Source organism: Eublepharis macularius, chromosome 3, assembly GCF_028583425.1.
Source record: "Eublepharis macularius isolate TG4126 chromosome 3, MPM_Emac_v1.0, whole genome shotgun sequence".
NCBI classification, from domain to species: domain Eukaryota; kingdom Metazoa; phylum Chordata; class Lepidosauria; order Squamata; family Eublepharidae; genus Eublepharis; species Eublepharis macularius.
The window spans coordinates 187212233-187230456 of record NC_072792.1 but is presented as its reverse complement, the minus strand read 5'-3'; the positions used below and the strand labels follow the sequence as shown (position 1 = coordinate 187230456).

Genomic DNA, 18224 nt, shown 5'->3' with positions numbered 1-18224 from the left:
GTGTGGGGGGGGGGGGCAAGGGAGAGGTAGTTGTGAATTTCCTGCATTGTGCAGGGGGTTGGACTAGATGACCCTAGAGATCCCTTCCAACCCTATGATTCTACATGGGGGTCCTATTCAGATTGTGGCTGCAGCATATAGAAAGAGGGGGCTGAACTCTCTCCCTATGCCGTTTTCACAATCTGAAATGGCCCTAGAGAATCACTGTTTGTTCAGCTGGGGAAACTTTCATGTAAAGATGGGCTGCCCATCAGCTTCCCCAAGAGGGCAAATGTTGTGAAATTAGGCCCTCGGCACGGAAATTGTAGGCAGCAAGTACTTTCTGAGGAGAGGCACTCTCTCCCCCTTCCACTGGAGGGAATGCCTCTTCTAAGATGGTGTCTTGCTTGGACCAAAATCCAAATGGGCTGCTGGTTCATGAAACGCCCAGTTTGCGGCTGTGCGGCTTGTCCAGAAGAAGAGAGGGCCCTTCCTAACCTCAAGCCCTTGGGAAGGCTACAGCAGGGAGGGATGAGCATCCAAAATGTTTATTGCGGTGCATAACCAGCACAACAACAACCTAAATGAATCTACAAAGTACATAAAAGAACAGTGTCAGTATCAACGAGAGCTTGAAATGAACATAAAAGAGATGGGCTGTAAAAATCTCTGGTTTTGTGCTGGGATGAATCGACCGAGGTGGATTTACTGGTCTAAATATAAAAAATATAACTATAAAAACAAGATAAAAATTAAAGTTAAAAATTAAAACCTTTAAAAGCCAAGCTCAGAGGAACAAATAAAACATGGAGGCGTCTAGCATCATGTGTCCAAAGCCCCCTGTACTGGATCCTTGCGTGTTCTTAGTGCTATAGCGAGGAATCTTGCGCAAGCCCATGTGGCCTGTGGAGCTGCATCCGATAATGGCTTCTTAGTGATTTCCGAATCTGAGCAGGTGGGAAACATCCTAAGCAAGGGACGTAAAAATTTCTCGCAGGCTTCCTGGTGGAAACTGCAGTGAAGCAGTGTGTGTTGTAGTCTCGACCAAGCCTGCTCCGCAGGGACAGACCCTCTCTGCCATTGCGACCTTTCTGTAACATCCCTCGACAACCACAGAGGGGGAAACGTTACCTCTGGCCACAGAGAAGGCCCTGCGGTGGGACAGAATCTCCAAAGAGGACAGGTAGGCTGCTAGAGTGACAACACAGAGCGATTTCATTGGGGCCAAAACGTGTGGGACTCTGTCGATATCTCCCTGCCGTTCGGAGTCATAGACCCTTTGCTTGATTACGGCCCTGGCTGGCTCCAGGGGCATTATTTGGAGGGACTCAGGGGACACACCTAACAGGTTCAAGTTCTGATGGACTGCCGTGAGCCAGGAAGAGCAAAAGTATTAAGAATGAGATATCAGAAGGAAAATGACTTTGCCTAAGCCATAAACTTGGGGAGAAAAGTCAGCAAGCAAGTCACCCTTTTCAGCCTAAGGGCTGTCAGTTCCTTCGGCAGAAATCCTGGAGGGCAAAATTCATGCAACTCATAAGGCGCCTCGTCTGCACAGCGAGCAGAAACGGGTCCCTCATTAGGAAGATTTTCCCCCCAGGAGTTCAGGGCACCAATTTGAGCGGAGTCACTGTTGCTGTCAACTTCAAATTTGCTGAACTCTCTTCTCCAGAGAGCAAAACACTGACGTTTCCAAAGAAGCGGTTTAACATTGCTGACAGGCTAAATGTTTTAAACAGCGCAGCTTAGCAAAACACTGGGCTGCCTAATAAAAAATGGGAGCCACTGGGACCACCGGAGAGTCTAGAAGGAGGGCCTCAACGAAATTCACTCTGGAAAGTTACCCTTGTTTCGGAAGGCACTTTGGACAGTACTTGCAAAGGAAAGAACAGGCAGCTCTGCGAAAATAAGCATCCTTCAGGTCAAGGGACACGAATAATAACATTTGATTTATATACCGCCTTGTAACCCACTTAAGAGTGGTTTACAAAGTATGTCATTATTATTCCCACAACAAAACACCCTGTGAGGTAGGTGGGGCTGAGAGAGCTCCGAGAGAGCTGTGACTGACCCAAGGTCACTCAGCTGGCTTCAAGCGGAGGAGTGGGGAATCAAACCCGGCTCTCCAGATTAGAGTCCCACACTCTTACCCACTACACCAAACTGGCTCTCCAGTTTGGGCTGCTGCAAAGGGGTGAGAGAGATCATTTTATGTGTAGCCTCCAAAGAAGCTGGAGCAAACAGAAGCAGATGAAGATCAATTTCAGGTTGGGAACCCGTGTTGAAGTTTTCACAAAGAAAAAAAACTTGAGAAGCTTAGCTGTGACCGCATAATCTCCAAGCATTCTGGCCTCTCTCCAACATGCGAGCAAAGGATCCTTCAAGATCATCCATGATTTAATGAAACTGAATCAAAACTAATAAAAAGAAAAAAAATCCCCAACTGACCGCCTGAACTGCAAAAAGAACAAAAACGCTCCTTCCCCTATTGGAGCTCGTTCTTTATGTATCCAAAACCACCTACTCTCTTGCACCTTGCTTAATCTAGCATTACTATTGCCTAATAAAATTATAAATGCTATAACCACAAAACTGCTCTTCTGGTTTCTCCAAAAGAGACCCTAAATCAACTCATAACTGCATCACAAGTTTAGGCAGGCTTGGGAACCATATAAATACTTATTTAAAACATTTTTATCCTGCTTTTCTCCCGCAAAGTAGCTTAAAACTAAATTTTAGAGCAAAAAATAAAAAACAGCTCAGAACAGAATAACATCCGTCACTTTTACTGCCCCTAAGGGCCCCCTGGCCCACAAAGCTTTCTCAAGGCCAACACATCCCAAGGAGTTAGCCGTGTTAGTCTGTAGTAGCAAAATAGTAAAGAGTCCAGTAGCACCTTTAAGACTAACCAACTTTATTGTAGCATAAGCTTTCGCGAGCCACAGCTCTCTTCATCAAATGCATCTGATGAAGAGAGCTGTGGTTCTCGAAAGCTTACGCAACAATAAAGTTGGTTAGTCTTAAAGGTGCTACTGGACTCTTTACTATCAAGGCCCACAGATCCCAAGCCCCCATAGCAAAGGCCCAAGACTGAGCTGTACCATTCTAACACACATAACCCAACACCACCAGCCCTGGGATGGCACCTGATGCCTGCGAAAAGGACTCTGGCAGATGTTCAGCCCAGGTCTCACTCAGAGGGCTCAATATTTCTAGTTTCCTCCCCTCTTTATAATTTTTTTTTAAGACACAACAACAGTCTCTCTACTGAAATCATTTCCATCTGGTGTCTGATGAAGGGAGCTCTGAAAACCCCGTTGGTCTCTTAAGGGGCTGCCGCCGCTCTATGGCAGACCAACACAGCTACCCACCTAAACCATTTTCATCTTGATTTTTGTTCACCTGCTGCTTCCCTAGTTACGGTATTCTTGCCCGAATGCAGAAGGGCCTCGACTGATTTGAAAAACTGGAGCACAGATTGGTTTCCTTTGGCTTCTTTTTGTTCCCATTCTTTTACCTCCTTATGTTTCTGGCTGCCGGATTTAGCCACCACCAAACATGGCAGCATGGAACGTGCATGTTTGTGACTCTAAGCGAATTAGACACTTGCACGTATCCTGCCAGAAGAAGCAGCAGTCCTTGCTCTCGCTGTCCTGTGGTGCTTTTCTTTGCCCTTCCCACTCTCTCGCCTATGCAAATGGAGCCAAGTTGGTGTAGTGGTTAAAAGTGGCGGGACTCTAAACTGGAGAGCTGGGTTTGATTCCCCACTCCTCCGCTTGAAGTCAGCTGGGTGACCTTGGGGCAGTCACAGCTCTCTCAGAGCTCTCTCAGCCCCACCCACCTCACAGAGTACTTGTTGAGGGGATAATAATAGCATGCTTTGTAAACCGCTCTGAGTGGGTGTTAAGTTGTCCTGAAGGGCGGTTTATAAATCGAATGTGTTGTTGTTGTTGTTGTTGTTGGGACTGGTATAGGATTGCCAACCTCCAGGTGGTGGCTGGAGATCTGCTGAAATTACAATGGATCTCCAGGCTCCAGAGATCAGCTCCCCTGAAGAACATGGCTGCTTTGGAGGGCGCGCTCTACGGCATTATACCCTGCTGAGGTGCCTCCCCTCCCCCAAAGCCGCCCTCCCTAGCTTCCCTCTGGGCCAACTTGAAACTCCTGGTGCTGGTAATGCATAACCCCCCCCCAAGTGAGGGCTGTGCCACTCTCTGATCCTTTTAGCTGGAGATGCCAGGGACAGAACCTCTGGTTGTCTGCGTGCCAAGCACACGGCCCTTCCACTGAGTCATGGTCCCTCCCCGATGGAAGAGTTTGAGGAGAGGCTTTTTTCAATTTTTTTTATTTATTTAGAAAAGGTATATATTCCATCTCGCCAGAGACCAGTTGGATACAGCTCGCATAGTAAAAACAAATACAATAAAAACAAAAGCCATAGGATCAAAACAAGTCTTAAAGGATGAACAGCCCTTAGGCTAGAAGCAGATCATTTTTTTAAAAAATGCTTTAAAAGAAAGAGAGAACCTCTCAGTTAAAACCCTGGGAGAAGAGAAAGGTTTTGGCTTGGTGCCTAAAGGACAGAAATCAGGCAGCAGGAGAGCATCGGGGGGGGGGGGGGGGTGGCCTTCCACAGGTGAGGGGCTGCCACTGAAAATGCCCCGTCTCTGGTTGCCGCCTCTGCAGGGGAGGGGGCTGGAGCACTGAAAGCAGGGCTTCAGAAGAGGCTCTTAACTGGCAGGGGGCAATTCCTTCCAGCATTTGGGGCCTTAAAGGTAAAGTCGAAGCAAGCTTTCAACTGTGCCTGGAAAGAGATGGGTAGCCAGGGCAGATTTCTCAGCACTGGAGTGCTACAATCCCCGTACCCAGCTGCCAACAATAACCTGGCTGCTGCATTTTGAGCCAACTGAAGCATCTGGAAAAAATTTTTAAAGGCAGACCCATGCAACGCGCATTACAGTAATCGCCCTGGGACGTGACCAGAGCGAGCATCGCTGAAGCCGGTCATGCAGCTCCACAAACTATTTAACTGAATAAGCATCAAAATCCATATTCACAAAGCAAAAATTGTTATTTATCAACGATATGGCATCTTGTTTAAAAATAGATCTTTGTTTTTTAAGTGGCTGGAAGGGTGAGAGCTGGAGAAGGCCACACCAAGGATGAAGCGAAGAACAAAAAACAATGGTGCAATGCAAAAAGTTGTTAAATGCCCTTGTGCATTTAACTTATGCTTCTCCAAGGGGTCTGTATCAGGCAGTTCCCACAGCAACAGAATTTCAGAGGGGCATCTCTGCTCTGCTGCCACCTGTCCTGTGCTTCTAAGTTGGCACTTCTCCCCTTGGACTGAATACAAAATCTGCGATCCTTACAGAGCAGCAGCCAAGAGCTCAGGTCCTCCTGACTAAGTTCTTTCCACTGAAGGCCAAGTCAAATTTTCATGCCTGGCCAGCATTAATTTGATTTAGGTTGTTTTCTGTGCCTGATAATCTATCACATTGATTTGTAAGAATACCAGACAAAGTGGTTTTAAGGTTGTGTTTTAGGGCTACTTAAATCTCAAAAATATTGCTAGTCTTTACAAACATGCAACGATCAGCCAAATGTACCAGGTGTCCTGGCAGGTTCTGTCTTTATCCCTGGAATTCTTCTAACACAACAGATGGGCAAATGTTCCAGCAGCAAATATTCCAGAATTAAGGACTGTAATTTGAACGTCCGAAGGTAACCTTACAACCCGATTCTAAGAGGAGCAGGAGAGAATTACATCCAATCAACCTGGGCCCATAACACAACAGACCTTACGAGAGACAAGTGCCACAGAAATCTTCAGGGGGGCGGGGAGAGAGGCGTGCTCAAGGAGACTGAGCAGTGACATGCTCTGGGGTAGCCGTGACTAGAGATGGGCACGAACCAAAATACGAACCAAAATTAAGCACGAACCAGGCTGGTTCGTGGTTCGCGAATCATGATTCATCAGATCCCATTTCTGATGAACTGCCACAAACTTTAGGCTGGTTCGTTTGCTTCGTTTTTTGGTTTGTCACTGCAGACAGCCTGGCGCTAATCAATCTGTTTCCTAGGCAACAGGGGATGGACTTCCTGCAGACCTTCTGCTGATCCGGAAGTGAACTTCTGCTGACCCGGAAGTGATGATTTTCTGACCTGGATGTGCCGTTTTCAGGAACCAAATGAGCCTGTTCGCGAACCAGTGGCAGGTTCATAAAAGTTCGTGGTTCATGAAATTTGACGAACCACAAACCACACGGTTCGGTTTCCCCCCGATTCGTGCCCATCTCTAGCCATGACTCACAGAGAGCCATGGCTCCACAACTCTGGAAGAATGCCTCCTGCTGCTTTGTACACAAGCTAGTCACAGCATCCTTCTGCCCATGGAAAGAGAACCTCAGAAGACTCTCTCTGCATTCAGGAACTTGAGCTGACATCAAGGATAGCAAGCTCACATGCTGAAGCATGCGCAGATCAAGGACCTTCCCCTGGGAAACTGCCCTTTGGGCAACTGGAGAGGAGGTGGGAAAGTTCTAAATGCACATCAAAGTTGTGAAAGTACCAAAAGTGTTAAGGGGAAAAAATGCCTCAACAGGCACATCTAAGTTGACAATACGATGGGCCCAGACAGGAAGGACGGGTTGGCTGCCGCAGACGCAGGCTCTTGAGGTGGGAAGTTTTGGGCCTGTGAAGACACAGCCAAGGAGTCTAGCGGCACTCCCTCCGCTGGAAAGAACAGGAGCTCAAGCGCACGGTGCTCTGCAGTGCTCGCCTACTGCCAAGTGGCAAAAACATTTCCTGCCGTTCTAGATTAACAACCCATGTTTTTGATAAATACACAACAGTTATGTAAAAACTGCCTGCATAGTCATCCACAGCCTGTGGAAACATTGGAAAAGGTCAACCAACGGGTGGAGAGGGCTGTTAATTCAAGGTCCAGAGATGGCGCCTGCGTCTTAAAGGGCGCCAAGGAAAGGAGCGCTTTAAAAAGCGGAAGGAGGAATTCCTTTCTATGCATCTGCCGTGAAAAAGGACCAGGAAAGAGCTGTTGGGGTTGTGTGGGACAAAACGATGAAAACGTCCACTCGGAATGCAACAGTGGTGAAGAAGGCAAACTCCACGCTTGGCATAATTAAGGAAGGAACAGAATAAAGTGCAGCCAGCATTGCAAGACCCTTGCACTTGGAGTAGGACACACAGTTCTATTTATTTATTTATATATTGGATTTATATCCCACCCTCCCCGTAAGCAGGCTCAAGGCAGGTCACAGAACCATAACAACAACGCATACGATAGTATATAAATACAATAAAATACGACTCAAAACCATATAAAACTGTACAATACAGTCCAACAAGGACTTCCAAGATGCGGCGGAACCAAGCAATTTACTTATTTAGAAATGTAATTTTAAAATTTTGGTGCCGCCTCTCGAGTAAATCTGGAGTTTCAGTTGTTGTATCTGAAAAAGGTACATCGCCGTGCTGGAAAATGGCAACTAAAATTAACCCGGAGACTGAACAAACCTCCCTATGCAGAGTGGTTAAGGAAGCGGGTGCTTTTTGGCAGAGAGAAACCAAGATGGCTGAGGGCGGGGGAGGGGGAAGAGATCATACAGGTTTATAAAATTATGCATGGGATAGGAAAAAATTATTGGCAGCTTTTGATACTGTGGACCATGCTGTCTTGTTGAGATGATTGGCGTAGAAGTAAGGATTGAGAGGCATGCCTTGGATTTGTTGAAATCATTCCTTATGGGCAGGGCTCCGAGGGTTGCGGTCGGGGACCAGTTGCCATCAGCGTGAGACCAGACTTGGGGGGTTCCACAAGCTGTTCAACCAAACTCTACGTAAAGCCCTTAGGAAAAGGGCTTCCCTTTCCCACTGCTAAAGGATGTAGCGACAGCCACTAATTTGACTGGTTTTGTCAGAGGATCAGACATATTCACAGAGGAGAGGTCTACCCCTGGCTGTCAGTGATGCCGGCTAAAGGGTTTCACCATGTCCAGAGGCAGTAACTCTCTGAAGATCTGTGCAGGGTGTGTGCGGGGTGGGGGATAGTTTTTATGCCCTGCACGAAGGCTTTTCAGGGCAACTGGTTGGCCACTAGACAAAGCAGGACACTGGTCTGGGTGGGCCGCCAGTTCATTCTTCTTCCAACACGGCTACATGATGGGAGGTTCCCACAGGCCCACTCCACCGTTTGCAGACCTGAAGAGTATTTGAAAGAAACGAAGTACCCACACCATGACCTGCAACATAATTATTTGGCATTAAGAGCATTTGATTTCAAGCAGAACTCTCAAGAGCTGCGCTTAGAATCACAGGATGCAGCCAACGTGCATTTCAATTTTTCTCTCCAGTTTTGCACATCCCCAGAAACCAGAAAGTGATCGTTCAATAGCTATAGCCCGACACAATTAAATTGCTCCTACTTCTTCCACCAGGGCATCCAGATTATTCCAGAGGCTCATTTTTACCGAGAGAGGCTGCAAAGGGAAGGTGCAGAGTGGAGGAGCCATTAGAAAACCGCCACTTCGTGGGAGGAGGAGAGTGAAAGTTGCACGGCCAGCAGGCTGAGAAAGTGAGAGGTGAGCAGCTGGATGCAGGCCGCACGCGGTGTTGCTGTTTTTCTCTTTCGGTGCCTCTTTTGCGACAAAGCCTTAAGCTGTGTGTAAGCAGGCATCAGAAGTGTATCCTGCCAATGAAGTCTGATTTACTATGAATGAACCCGCTTGCATTAACAGATGTGCCTTCCTACTCTGACAAACCAACGGCTACTCGCTTCTTTGTTCTGTAACTCATAGAAGAGAACTGCCCTGTAGCTGTGGGTCTCTGTTTTGGCAGAACAGCAGGCTGCTTATATCGAGGGCTGCAGCTTCTTTTAACCTGGACGGAGCGATTATTTTTCACAAGAGGGACAAGAGAAACGGAAGATTATTAGTAAAAATGAAACATTTGAGACTGTTCGGGAGGCGTACCAATCAAAACAGGAACCGCAAACCGCCCATTTCAGACGCAGTTTTCCAGCTGCTTCCACACACTTGCCTCGGGAGCGCAAAGAGAGAGGAGCCCCGTGCGAAGCCAGCCGTGGGAGGGAAGAGTGACGGACAGCTGGGCCTCGGGTCGGGCTTCAACACTCTTGGCCTCCAGGCCACCAACAAGAGCTCACCGGGCGGGGGGAGGGGCTGATGATGCATTTCCAGCTCCTTTGAGGTGAGCTGAGGCCTGAGTATCAGCAAAGAGGGACAGCCGGGGGACACCTCTCCCGCCACCCACTTCTAACGAAAGCCAAACTTCGTCCCAATCGGCACGCCCTGCATCGGAAGGGAAGGCAGACCTACAACAGCACGTGGGCCTCTCTGTCATGCCCCAGGAGCAGGAGGGCGGAGACAGAGAGGGGCAGGTGCTGCGGCCTCACCTCATCGCTCTCCTCCACGTCCACATTGCCATTCGCGTCGTCGTCCATCTGCTTGTGGATGCTGCGGACGGCTTCGAAGCTGAGCTGGTCATCCTCGTTGTGGCACATGGGCTCGTCAATGCGACAGAACTCTGCACGAGAAAAGGATATTGCGTATGGTTAGGCCCCCTTCACAACACGAGCGTTCTCCTTGCCCTCTTGCTGGAAAGCCTGCAGTACTGATGCAGAGGGGGGGGGGCGGGGGGGCCTCACCAGGGAAATGTCCCTTCCACGGCCAGCCACACGGAATGTGACCTGAGCAGCGTCTCCCTTCTGAACCGAGAGCTGTCGCCCAGAATCTGAACGCTGCAACCTTCTGAGTGCCACTCTCTGTTGTGCACTGTGGCAACTGTTTGGGTGACCTGGAGAGAGGACCTGAAGCCTAACAAATGTTCGTTACTAGCACATGCGTTTGGGGACTAGAGCCCTCTTCGTCAGATGTATGCAGTGGGTGGTCAGTAGGCAAACATTTATATATCCAGTTATGCAGAATTTTTTAAAAAGCAGCAGCACCTTAAAGTCTAACCAATTTTACTGTAGCATAAGCTTTCGAGAACCACAGCTCTCTTTGTCAGATGCATCTGATGAAGAGAACTGTGGTTCTCAAAAGTTAATGCATCTGACGAAGAGAGCTGTGCTTCTCGAAAGCTTATGCTACAATAAAGTTGGTTAGTCTTAAAGGTGCTACTGGACTCTTTACTATTTTGCAGCTACAGAGTAACACAGCTAACTCCTCTGGAACTATGACCTTAAAGTCTATAAGCTTTTATCCCACTTGTTAAGACGCTGAGATGTCATGAATCTCATTTATTTCGGCAGCCCAAATTATCCCTCTAAAATTTACCTAGTTTTGCTAAACTAATTAACATCAGTTGAGGATTCCACTAATTAAAATCAGCTGAGGATTCCACTTCATGGACCTTTGTTCTTGCTGTTTAAAATAATGTTTTTCATAATCCCACGTATAATGTCTTTCTAGTGAAAACCTCCTACCTGCATCTGACAAAGTGAGTTTGGTCTACAAAACCTCCTGCTAGAATAAAAACATGCTAGTCCTGAACGTGCCACAAGACCTCCATTTTGGCGGCAAAAGACTTAACGTGGCCACCCCTCCGGGATTAATATCTGGGGGGAGGGGCACTCTTCATAAACTCAGAAGCTCTATATTACTACTCCTGGTGATTCTGGCCCATAATATAACAAAGAATGGAAGCAGAACATTTTAAAAAATATATAATTTATACCCTGCCTCTCTGCCTCCATAAGCTGGCACCAAAAGCAACTAACAAAGTAAAAACATACATTATAAAATCACATCTTAAACATCATTAAAAACCAACAGGAACACATCATTAAAACAATTAAAACCAGCACTAACATAAACATATAAAACATTAAAAAAACAACATTGGGAGGAAGGGGAAATCACCGAGGGAATGCCAGGAGAAACAAAAATGGTCTTCACCTATGGACAGAAGATGGCAATGGAAAGGGACAGCTGAGTCTCCCTGGGGAGAGTTTCGGCGTTTGGGTGCCATGACTGAGACGGCTCTCTCCCGGGTTGCTACCTGCCTAATCTCAGAGGGTGGGGGCACCCAAAGCAGGGCCTCCGGAGGTGGCTGCAGTGGCCTGGTAGGTTCATGTTTTGCACAGCTCCCCAAGACAAGCACTCCCAAAGAGACATAAAAACCAGCAGTGGATGGATCTGGCTCCACAGAAACCTAATAAGGTCCTAACTCGATCAACTTGATCACACCTGTCTTGCCAGTTTCACACATTTCCAGGCATGTCTGAGACTGGTCCAGATTGGGCTGTGGCACCAGAGGAAGAGGGGATACCAGACTTGCTGCTTTCCCAATCTGGAACACCCACTGGGGAAACCTAGGGGTGCCTCATCGGTCCACATGGAGCCCCCAACAGAGCAAATAGCACCACCGTTTCAAGTTGGGAAAACGGCCCGGGGGGGGGGGGAGTTTAAACCCCCACTCCCCAGCACCACAGACCCAATCCAAACCAGACCCATGTATGCCTAGGAATTAAAAGTTCGACATGAAACTTACAGCACACATATCTGATCGCACAGGCCCATGGAAACCACAACAGAACGCTGGGTTCTTGGAGAGGCTGCCGGCATGAACTGAATGTAAAATGTCACTTCAGTCAAACATCTCAAACTGTTTGCTGCTGAAAGCATCCCCCACACAAAGTGGGCACGGGTATAAATTTGGCAGGCTCTCGGCTTGGCTTTACAGTGGACAGCAGTCACAGAAAACACGCAGGACACCTGCTGAGAAGTCTGGCAAAGGTACGCAAGGAGACTGCCTTGGAAAAACACCACCCCTCTTCCTCGCCCTAGAGAAGCTCAAACATCGCATCTTCTGCGGACGGACAGGAATTCCAAAGACATATCTGGATCTACAGCCCCAATCCAGAGCACTTGAAAACTGGACCAAGACTAGGCTGAGACAAACCTGATGTTCACAGTGCAAAAAACGAAAAAAACCCAGACAGAATGGCTGCCCCCCGCCCCCCACTCCAGCACACCTGCCATTTCTATAATCCAGTGGCCACAGCAGGGAATCGCAGTGCCTGCTTGCTACAGCGATATCTCCAGGTGGAGGAAGCTCCACTCCCGGTTCAAACGCAGGGCTCTCTTTGGGGTGCCTAAAAGACACCATGGGAATTCCACAGCCCTGGATTTGCACCCGAGTTGCAGGGCGGTCAGTTGAAAGCTGCAGCCAAGGAGGGAAAAGATGCCGCCTGTGCAACGGAGAAACTTGTAAAAGTTATAACAGGCTTTATGAGTCAGGAGGCTGCAAGAGTCTGAGAACTCTCTCCCCTGTGTAAGACAGGCTCTGCACGCTGATTCACAGCCCAGCCATGAAGGATTGCTCATGCTCTGACTGGAAAGGCAGGTGTCTGGATAAGGACAACATCGGGAAAAGCAGAAGGGAAGGGAAGCCTTGCCAGGGAAAACAAGCCCTGGACCTCTCCTCTCCTGGCACCTACAAAGCAGACTCTCTTCTGGCCCCTGAGCCCAGGGAGACCAGCATCGTTCTGGCCCAGAAGAGGCACTCGTGTGACACCATCACAGCTTAGCAAGGACGATTAAAGACATTCGGTTTCCTTTCAGACACACGAGCCTCGAGCCACAAGTGGTGGTTGAGAGTCTGTTTCTTTTAACAGTAAATAAAATCAGACACTCTGGTTTCATGCTTCGCCTACAGTCTAGTGGAGGACGACACGCAGACTGCAGAAACACGCACCGATTCACTGGGGCCGATCAGGCAGATCGGGTTCAAAAGATTCGCCATGCAGCTTTCCATCCGGGCCTCTCAGACCCAGAAACGAAGGCCACTAGCCTTAATTGGCGAGCGTGCAATTAAGATCTTTTATTAATCACCTGGAATATTAAGGAGGAGAGACGCTCCCTCAAGGGTAAAGGACAGGAGTATAATAATGAGTAAGGGGCATGAGAAACTTGGTGGTGACGGCCAGGAAAGGGTTTTGTTTTATTTTAAAGGTGTCGGGTGCCTAATTCTGAAGGGAGGTAAGAAGAGGAGGAGCCCTCAACAGTACGCTGCGACCCAGATGGAGCCTTCAGGACAAAAAGTTGGAGTCTCTGGCCTACCTCTTAATGAATTAATCGGCAGCACACACACACTGTGTTCTGTGTGTGGATATGCTTATCCGACTTCCAGGAAGACGGCAGCATATATACCCCCTAAAGGTTTGCCATGTGCTTTCTTTTGCTGTCTGGCTTCCCTCCTCTTGCTGCAATTCTCCTACGTTTGTAACTCACGTCCGGTTTTATGGCACATCGTGCCGTAGGCAGTTTCTTTGTCTGCGTTGTTTTCAAAATCTGTAATCACAGTCCTGTTGCACTGTTTATTGGAGGTCTTCTTCAGTGCCTGATTAAATATTTTGTAATCCTCCCGGAGTCTCAGTAAGAAAGCTGGACTACAAATGAGGTAAATAAATACAAGGTATTGGGCCTCTGAAATGAGAGAGGATCATATTTGTTGATTCTGCCGCCGCACTGCAAAGATTGCATGGCCGCATTCCCACAGCAGGGCCACCGCATCAGAGGGCTTGAACCTTGTCTCTGCAGACCCCAAATGCTGCCAAGGATGAGGAGCCCTGACTGGCGCTTCCCTTGCACGGTTGCCGGGGCAGCTGGGTGGGGACAGATTTGCAACCAGACCTGCACAGGGACTGTGGAGCCTGGAAAGTATGTTACAGTTTGTGCTTTTCAACATTAAATTATGCAGCTATTTGGATGGGTTGCCGAGTAGCGGGTGCCGGTGCCGGCAGAGGCCATTTTAAGCTGATCTGTCCTACAGATAGCAATCGCATTATTTATTCATATAACAGAACATTAAGATACATAATTCTCCATAGAAAGATTTTAGATGCCTGTGAGCTTATGGTCTGCTTTCTCTTCCATGTCATTTTCCCAATGGAGACAGGAGTGCTACGTGAAGGAGAACGGGATGTGAATGGAGAGCCCGTGACCTTTCACCTGCGAAAGAGCCCTCCACCCAAAAAATGCCTACTCCCCGAGAAACTGCCGTAAGAAAAGTCAGTTCTCCACTTGAACGCTGGTGCCGCTATGACATCATCGCTCTCTACACCAATCTGCTCGTTCTGCACGTTCGAGTCATTATGACAGCATCAAGAAGTAAACCACTCCCTCTAATGCTTTGTTATTACTGTTGTTGCTTATTTATAGTCCGCCTTTCTCACCGAGATCCAAGGCGGATTACATGGTGCAAGTGAATACTATATAACCGATGGCTAGGGCATTTGCAGAGCAAAACTACAACAACAGTTGGGGCATTCAATGAAGACTAATAATAAAACAACAAAAACAACAACAACTGCGCTTATATACCGCTCTTCTAGACCCAGAGCGGTGAACAAGTTAGTGTTATTATTATCTCCACAATACAGCTGGGGAGCTGGGGCTGAGAGGAGTGGCTTCCCCAAGGCCACCTGCTGAGCTCATGGCAGGAGTGGGATTCAAACCAGTAGAGTGCTGGTTCGCAGCCAAACCACTTAACCACTGTAAGGTATGGTGGTGAAGAGTGCCCTGAAGTCATAGCTGACTTATGGCGACCCCTACTGGGGTTTTCAAGGCAAGATACTAACAGAGGAGGTTTGCCGTTGCCTGCCTCTGCAACCTTGGTCTTCGTTGGAGGTCTCCCATCCAACTACTAACCAAGGCCGACCCTGTATGGTAGCCCCAAATTTGAAAACTAGCATCAAGCTGAACGCAGGGATGAAGCCTTTCTGAATTACAGCTGGGGATTAGCCGGACTGCAGCAGAGAAGGGAGCTGAAAAAGACTGCCGCTCCTCCCTCTTGTGCTAGGGGAAAGGTTTAAATTAAGATCCAACACACAGACAGTACAGTAAGAACACCCTGGGCTGCTGTTTACAATGCAAGCCAGAGGGCCTGATCCCAGTCCAATACACCAGTGTGGGATATAAAAAGCAGCCAAAGATAAACTACGGCAGCATCACACACAGCCTAACCAGGCCAACCCCACAATTGCTGACCCAGAGAAAGAGGCCAGATTGTCAGGGGCAGCCCCCGCCAGCCTGCCAAGAAGAGGCCTTATCCTTGGGCCAAGGCACAGCCCAAACTGGTAATGGTGAGAACGCTGAACCTCAGTCCCAGAAATTAGGCATATATTTAATATTTCTAAAGGCAGATGTATTTCAGGAAATAAAGCTGCTGTTGGCATAAAAAGAAGGTGCCATGTCAGGCATCAAAATGCCCAGATTTGGTCTCTGGGGATATACCATCAACGCCAGTAAGAAGCAGCTTGAATTTAGCACATGTAGGACAATGGTAGTGATGTCAATTTTTTAGAATTTTTGAAGATATGGGGGGGACCCAAGCTTTTCCAGGTTTTCAGGGGAGAGAGCAGAGGAAATTAAAATATATGCAATATTCACTTTCCTATCCAAGATCCAGAGGAGTTAGCTGTGTTAGTCTGTAGTCACAAAATAGTAAAGAGTCCAGTAGAATCTAGACTCTTGCACCTGACCAAGAGAGCTGTGGTTCTCGAAAGCTTGTGCTACAGTTAAGTTGGTTAGTCTTAAAAGGTGCTACTGGACTCTTTACTATTTTCCTATCGAACCTAATTTTGCTGCTTTAACAACATAAAATGCACCATTTATAAATTAGCTAGCATCAGGGCTTTTTTTCTGGGGAAAGAGGTGGTAGAACTCAGTGGTAGAACTCAGGACCGCACAATGACGTCACTTTGGGTCGTCAGCTGGAACAAGGGGGGAGTTTTTTAAAGTTTAAACTGCTCTCGGTGAAAATGTTCACATGGCCGGTGGCCCCGCCCCCTGATCTCCAGACAGAGGAGAGTTTAGATTGCCCTCCGTGCTGCAGCGCAGAGGGCAATCTCAACTCCTCTCTGTCCGGAGATCAGGGGGCGGGGCCACTGGCCATGTGACCATTTTCAAGAGGTGCCGGAACTCCGTTCCACCGCGTTCCAGCTGAAAAAAAGCCCTGGTTAGCATACTGTTATATGCCAAAATTGTACTAATTGGTATATTTATAGAATTTGGAAGTATAAATTCTTTGGTTTTCCAGAAATATATACCTACTACTTGGGCGAAAGGTGCTGCATCACATGGTACCTTTGCGGACTTATATACTTGTTTGCCATCTGAGAGTTAAGGGGGAAAAAATGGAAGTTGAAATTAGAAAAAATGTGTGATGAAGTGAAGAAAGTGTATTCCTTTGGAGAGAACCAGTCTCATTCAGTCACAAAATGTTGGACTGCCAGCATCATCTGCATATCCAACTTCTAACAATGAAAACACTGAGTTCTTTAATAATTTATTGTCAAACCCATTACAGGAATGAGTTTTAATGCATCGGATGATGTGAGCCCTGACTCATGATGTGGGATTAGCAAATTTTAGTGGAGACCTTGGATCAGTCGTGTAATCGTGAATTTACACTAGTAAGAGATGCAAAATGTATTCTCTAGGCATGTCTTAAATAACTAGTCCCCACAGAGCCTCTCTGCCTACATACCAAAGAAGAGGGGAGAAGTTTAGCCTTCAGGAGATAGATAACTGGACGTTCCTGTGATGCAGAGGCAGGGGTAGAGACAAAGGAAGAATTATGAGTTCTCCCCCCTCCCTTTGGAGAGGTGTGTGTGTGTGTGTGTGTGCGATGCTGTCGCGAGAGTGAGAAATGGAGAATGGCCAATCTAAAGGTGTAAAAAAAGATCAGATGTTTATTTTGAATGTGACTTTCGTTTCTCCAAAATGATGTCATGAGCCCTTAAAAGTAGCATGAGCTCCTTTGTTCTCTGGTACACTCTGAGCTCATTTTGCAGCCTGTACCCTATTTGCAAATATACGTTGTTCTTTACATCAGCCCTTGTCTGTCTCATCTCTCTTTTGCTCGGCGAATTGGAAGGGGCAAGGGGGAAGGCACTTTTGTGCAACAATGACAGTCTATGCTGGAATAAATCTTTCTCGTCTTTAAGGTGCCACTGGACTCCTGTTTTATGTTATGGAATATCAACCATTGCTAAAATTACTTACATTTGAGCAATAAACATAACCTTAGAAGAATATGCTAGATGAGTATCCAGTGCACCTAAGAATTAGCACAGTCTAAATGCTGTAGATTCTTTCATGCTATATATTCTGAGTGAGTAAAACCTTGTCTTTAAAAAGCATTTCATTCATTCCAGAACAAAAATCATTTCAAAGAAGTTTTTTTTAAATTAGTCATCCCTCTAATTTCCCTTTTTTTCCACTGGACTAATTGAAGGGGAAAAAAAAGAGCTCAGGACAAAAAAAAAAAGTCATCGAAAGTTCAGGAACACTCAAGCCACACATTCACTCACTCGCTCAGAGACATTTCAGGGAGCCAACGCACCCTTCCCTTTCGCTCACAGCACCCATCAAACCACCCCCATTCTCTTTCCAGGGCTACGAAAACCGTGCCCCCCCCGCTCCAAAACCAGATGTTTTCTGTTTTTCTCACAGGCCTCCCCACCTCTAGACCATGGTCTTATCTCCTCTGCAGTGCAACTGAGAAACAACATAATGCTCCAAACGGTGTTTCTCTCTGGTCCGCTCCTCGCACCACCCACTCCCAACCCCATCACATGACTTGTGTGGCTCCCGGGACCCCTGAGGGTGGCCAGGGCCTCTGGCATTCTGCCCCCCCCCCCCGTGTGCCCCTCCTGCCAGTCCTGCTTCTTGGCCCCATCATGACCTCCTGACCAAGAGAGCCCGTTTGGTGAGCAGTTAAAGAGCAGCTGGGCTCTAATCTGCAGAGCCAGTTTTGGTTCCCTGCTCCTCTGCATGAACCCAGCTGGGTGGCTTTGGGTCAGCCTCAGCTCTCTCTGAGCTCTCTCAGCACCACAGGGTGATTGTCGTGGGGATAATAATAGCACCCTTTGTAAACTGCTCTGAGTGGGCGTTGTTCTGAAGGGCGATATGTAAATCAAATTTATTATTATTATTATTATTATTATTATTATTATTATTATTATTATTATCTGAAGAACCAATTTCTTTCTCCCTTACATTCCTGCTCAGGAGTTAAGATCATAGGGAAAGTTACAGGGACTATTAGACTAAGCCGTCAGGTACTGTCTGCTGAGGCAGATATGCTCCTGCTAAAGAGTTTCCACACTGCTAAACTTGCCATGTTAATTAGTTATGGTTTGTTTCAGAAAGATTTCATCTTTGCGCTTGTCTTTATACTAGCCAGTTTGGTGTCGTGGT

At 47.4% G+C, this 18224-nt stretch overlaps 1 protein-coding gene across 4 annotated transcripts in view; it reads right to left on the bottom strand.

Annotated features, from left to right (window-relative positions):
- Nucleotides 1-18224, bottom strand: part of STIM1 (stromal interaction molecule 1) — a 129101-nt gene that overhangs the window by 51190 nt on the left and 59687 nt on the right. For all 4 annotated transcript variants that reach the window (XM_054973337.1, XM_054973335.1, XM_054973338.1 and 1 more), the window contains one exon: nt 9410-9540. In XM_054973337.1, the coding sequence (XP_054829312.1) occupies nt 9410-9540 (131 nt within the window). The remainder of the gene's footprint in view (nt 1-9409; nt 9541-18224) is intronic.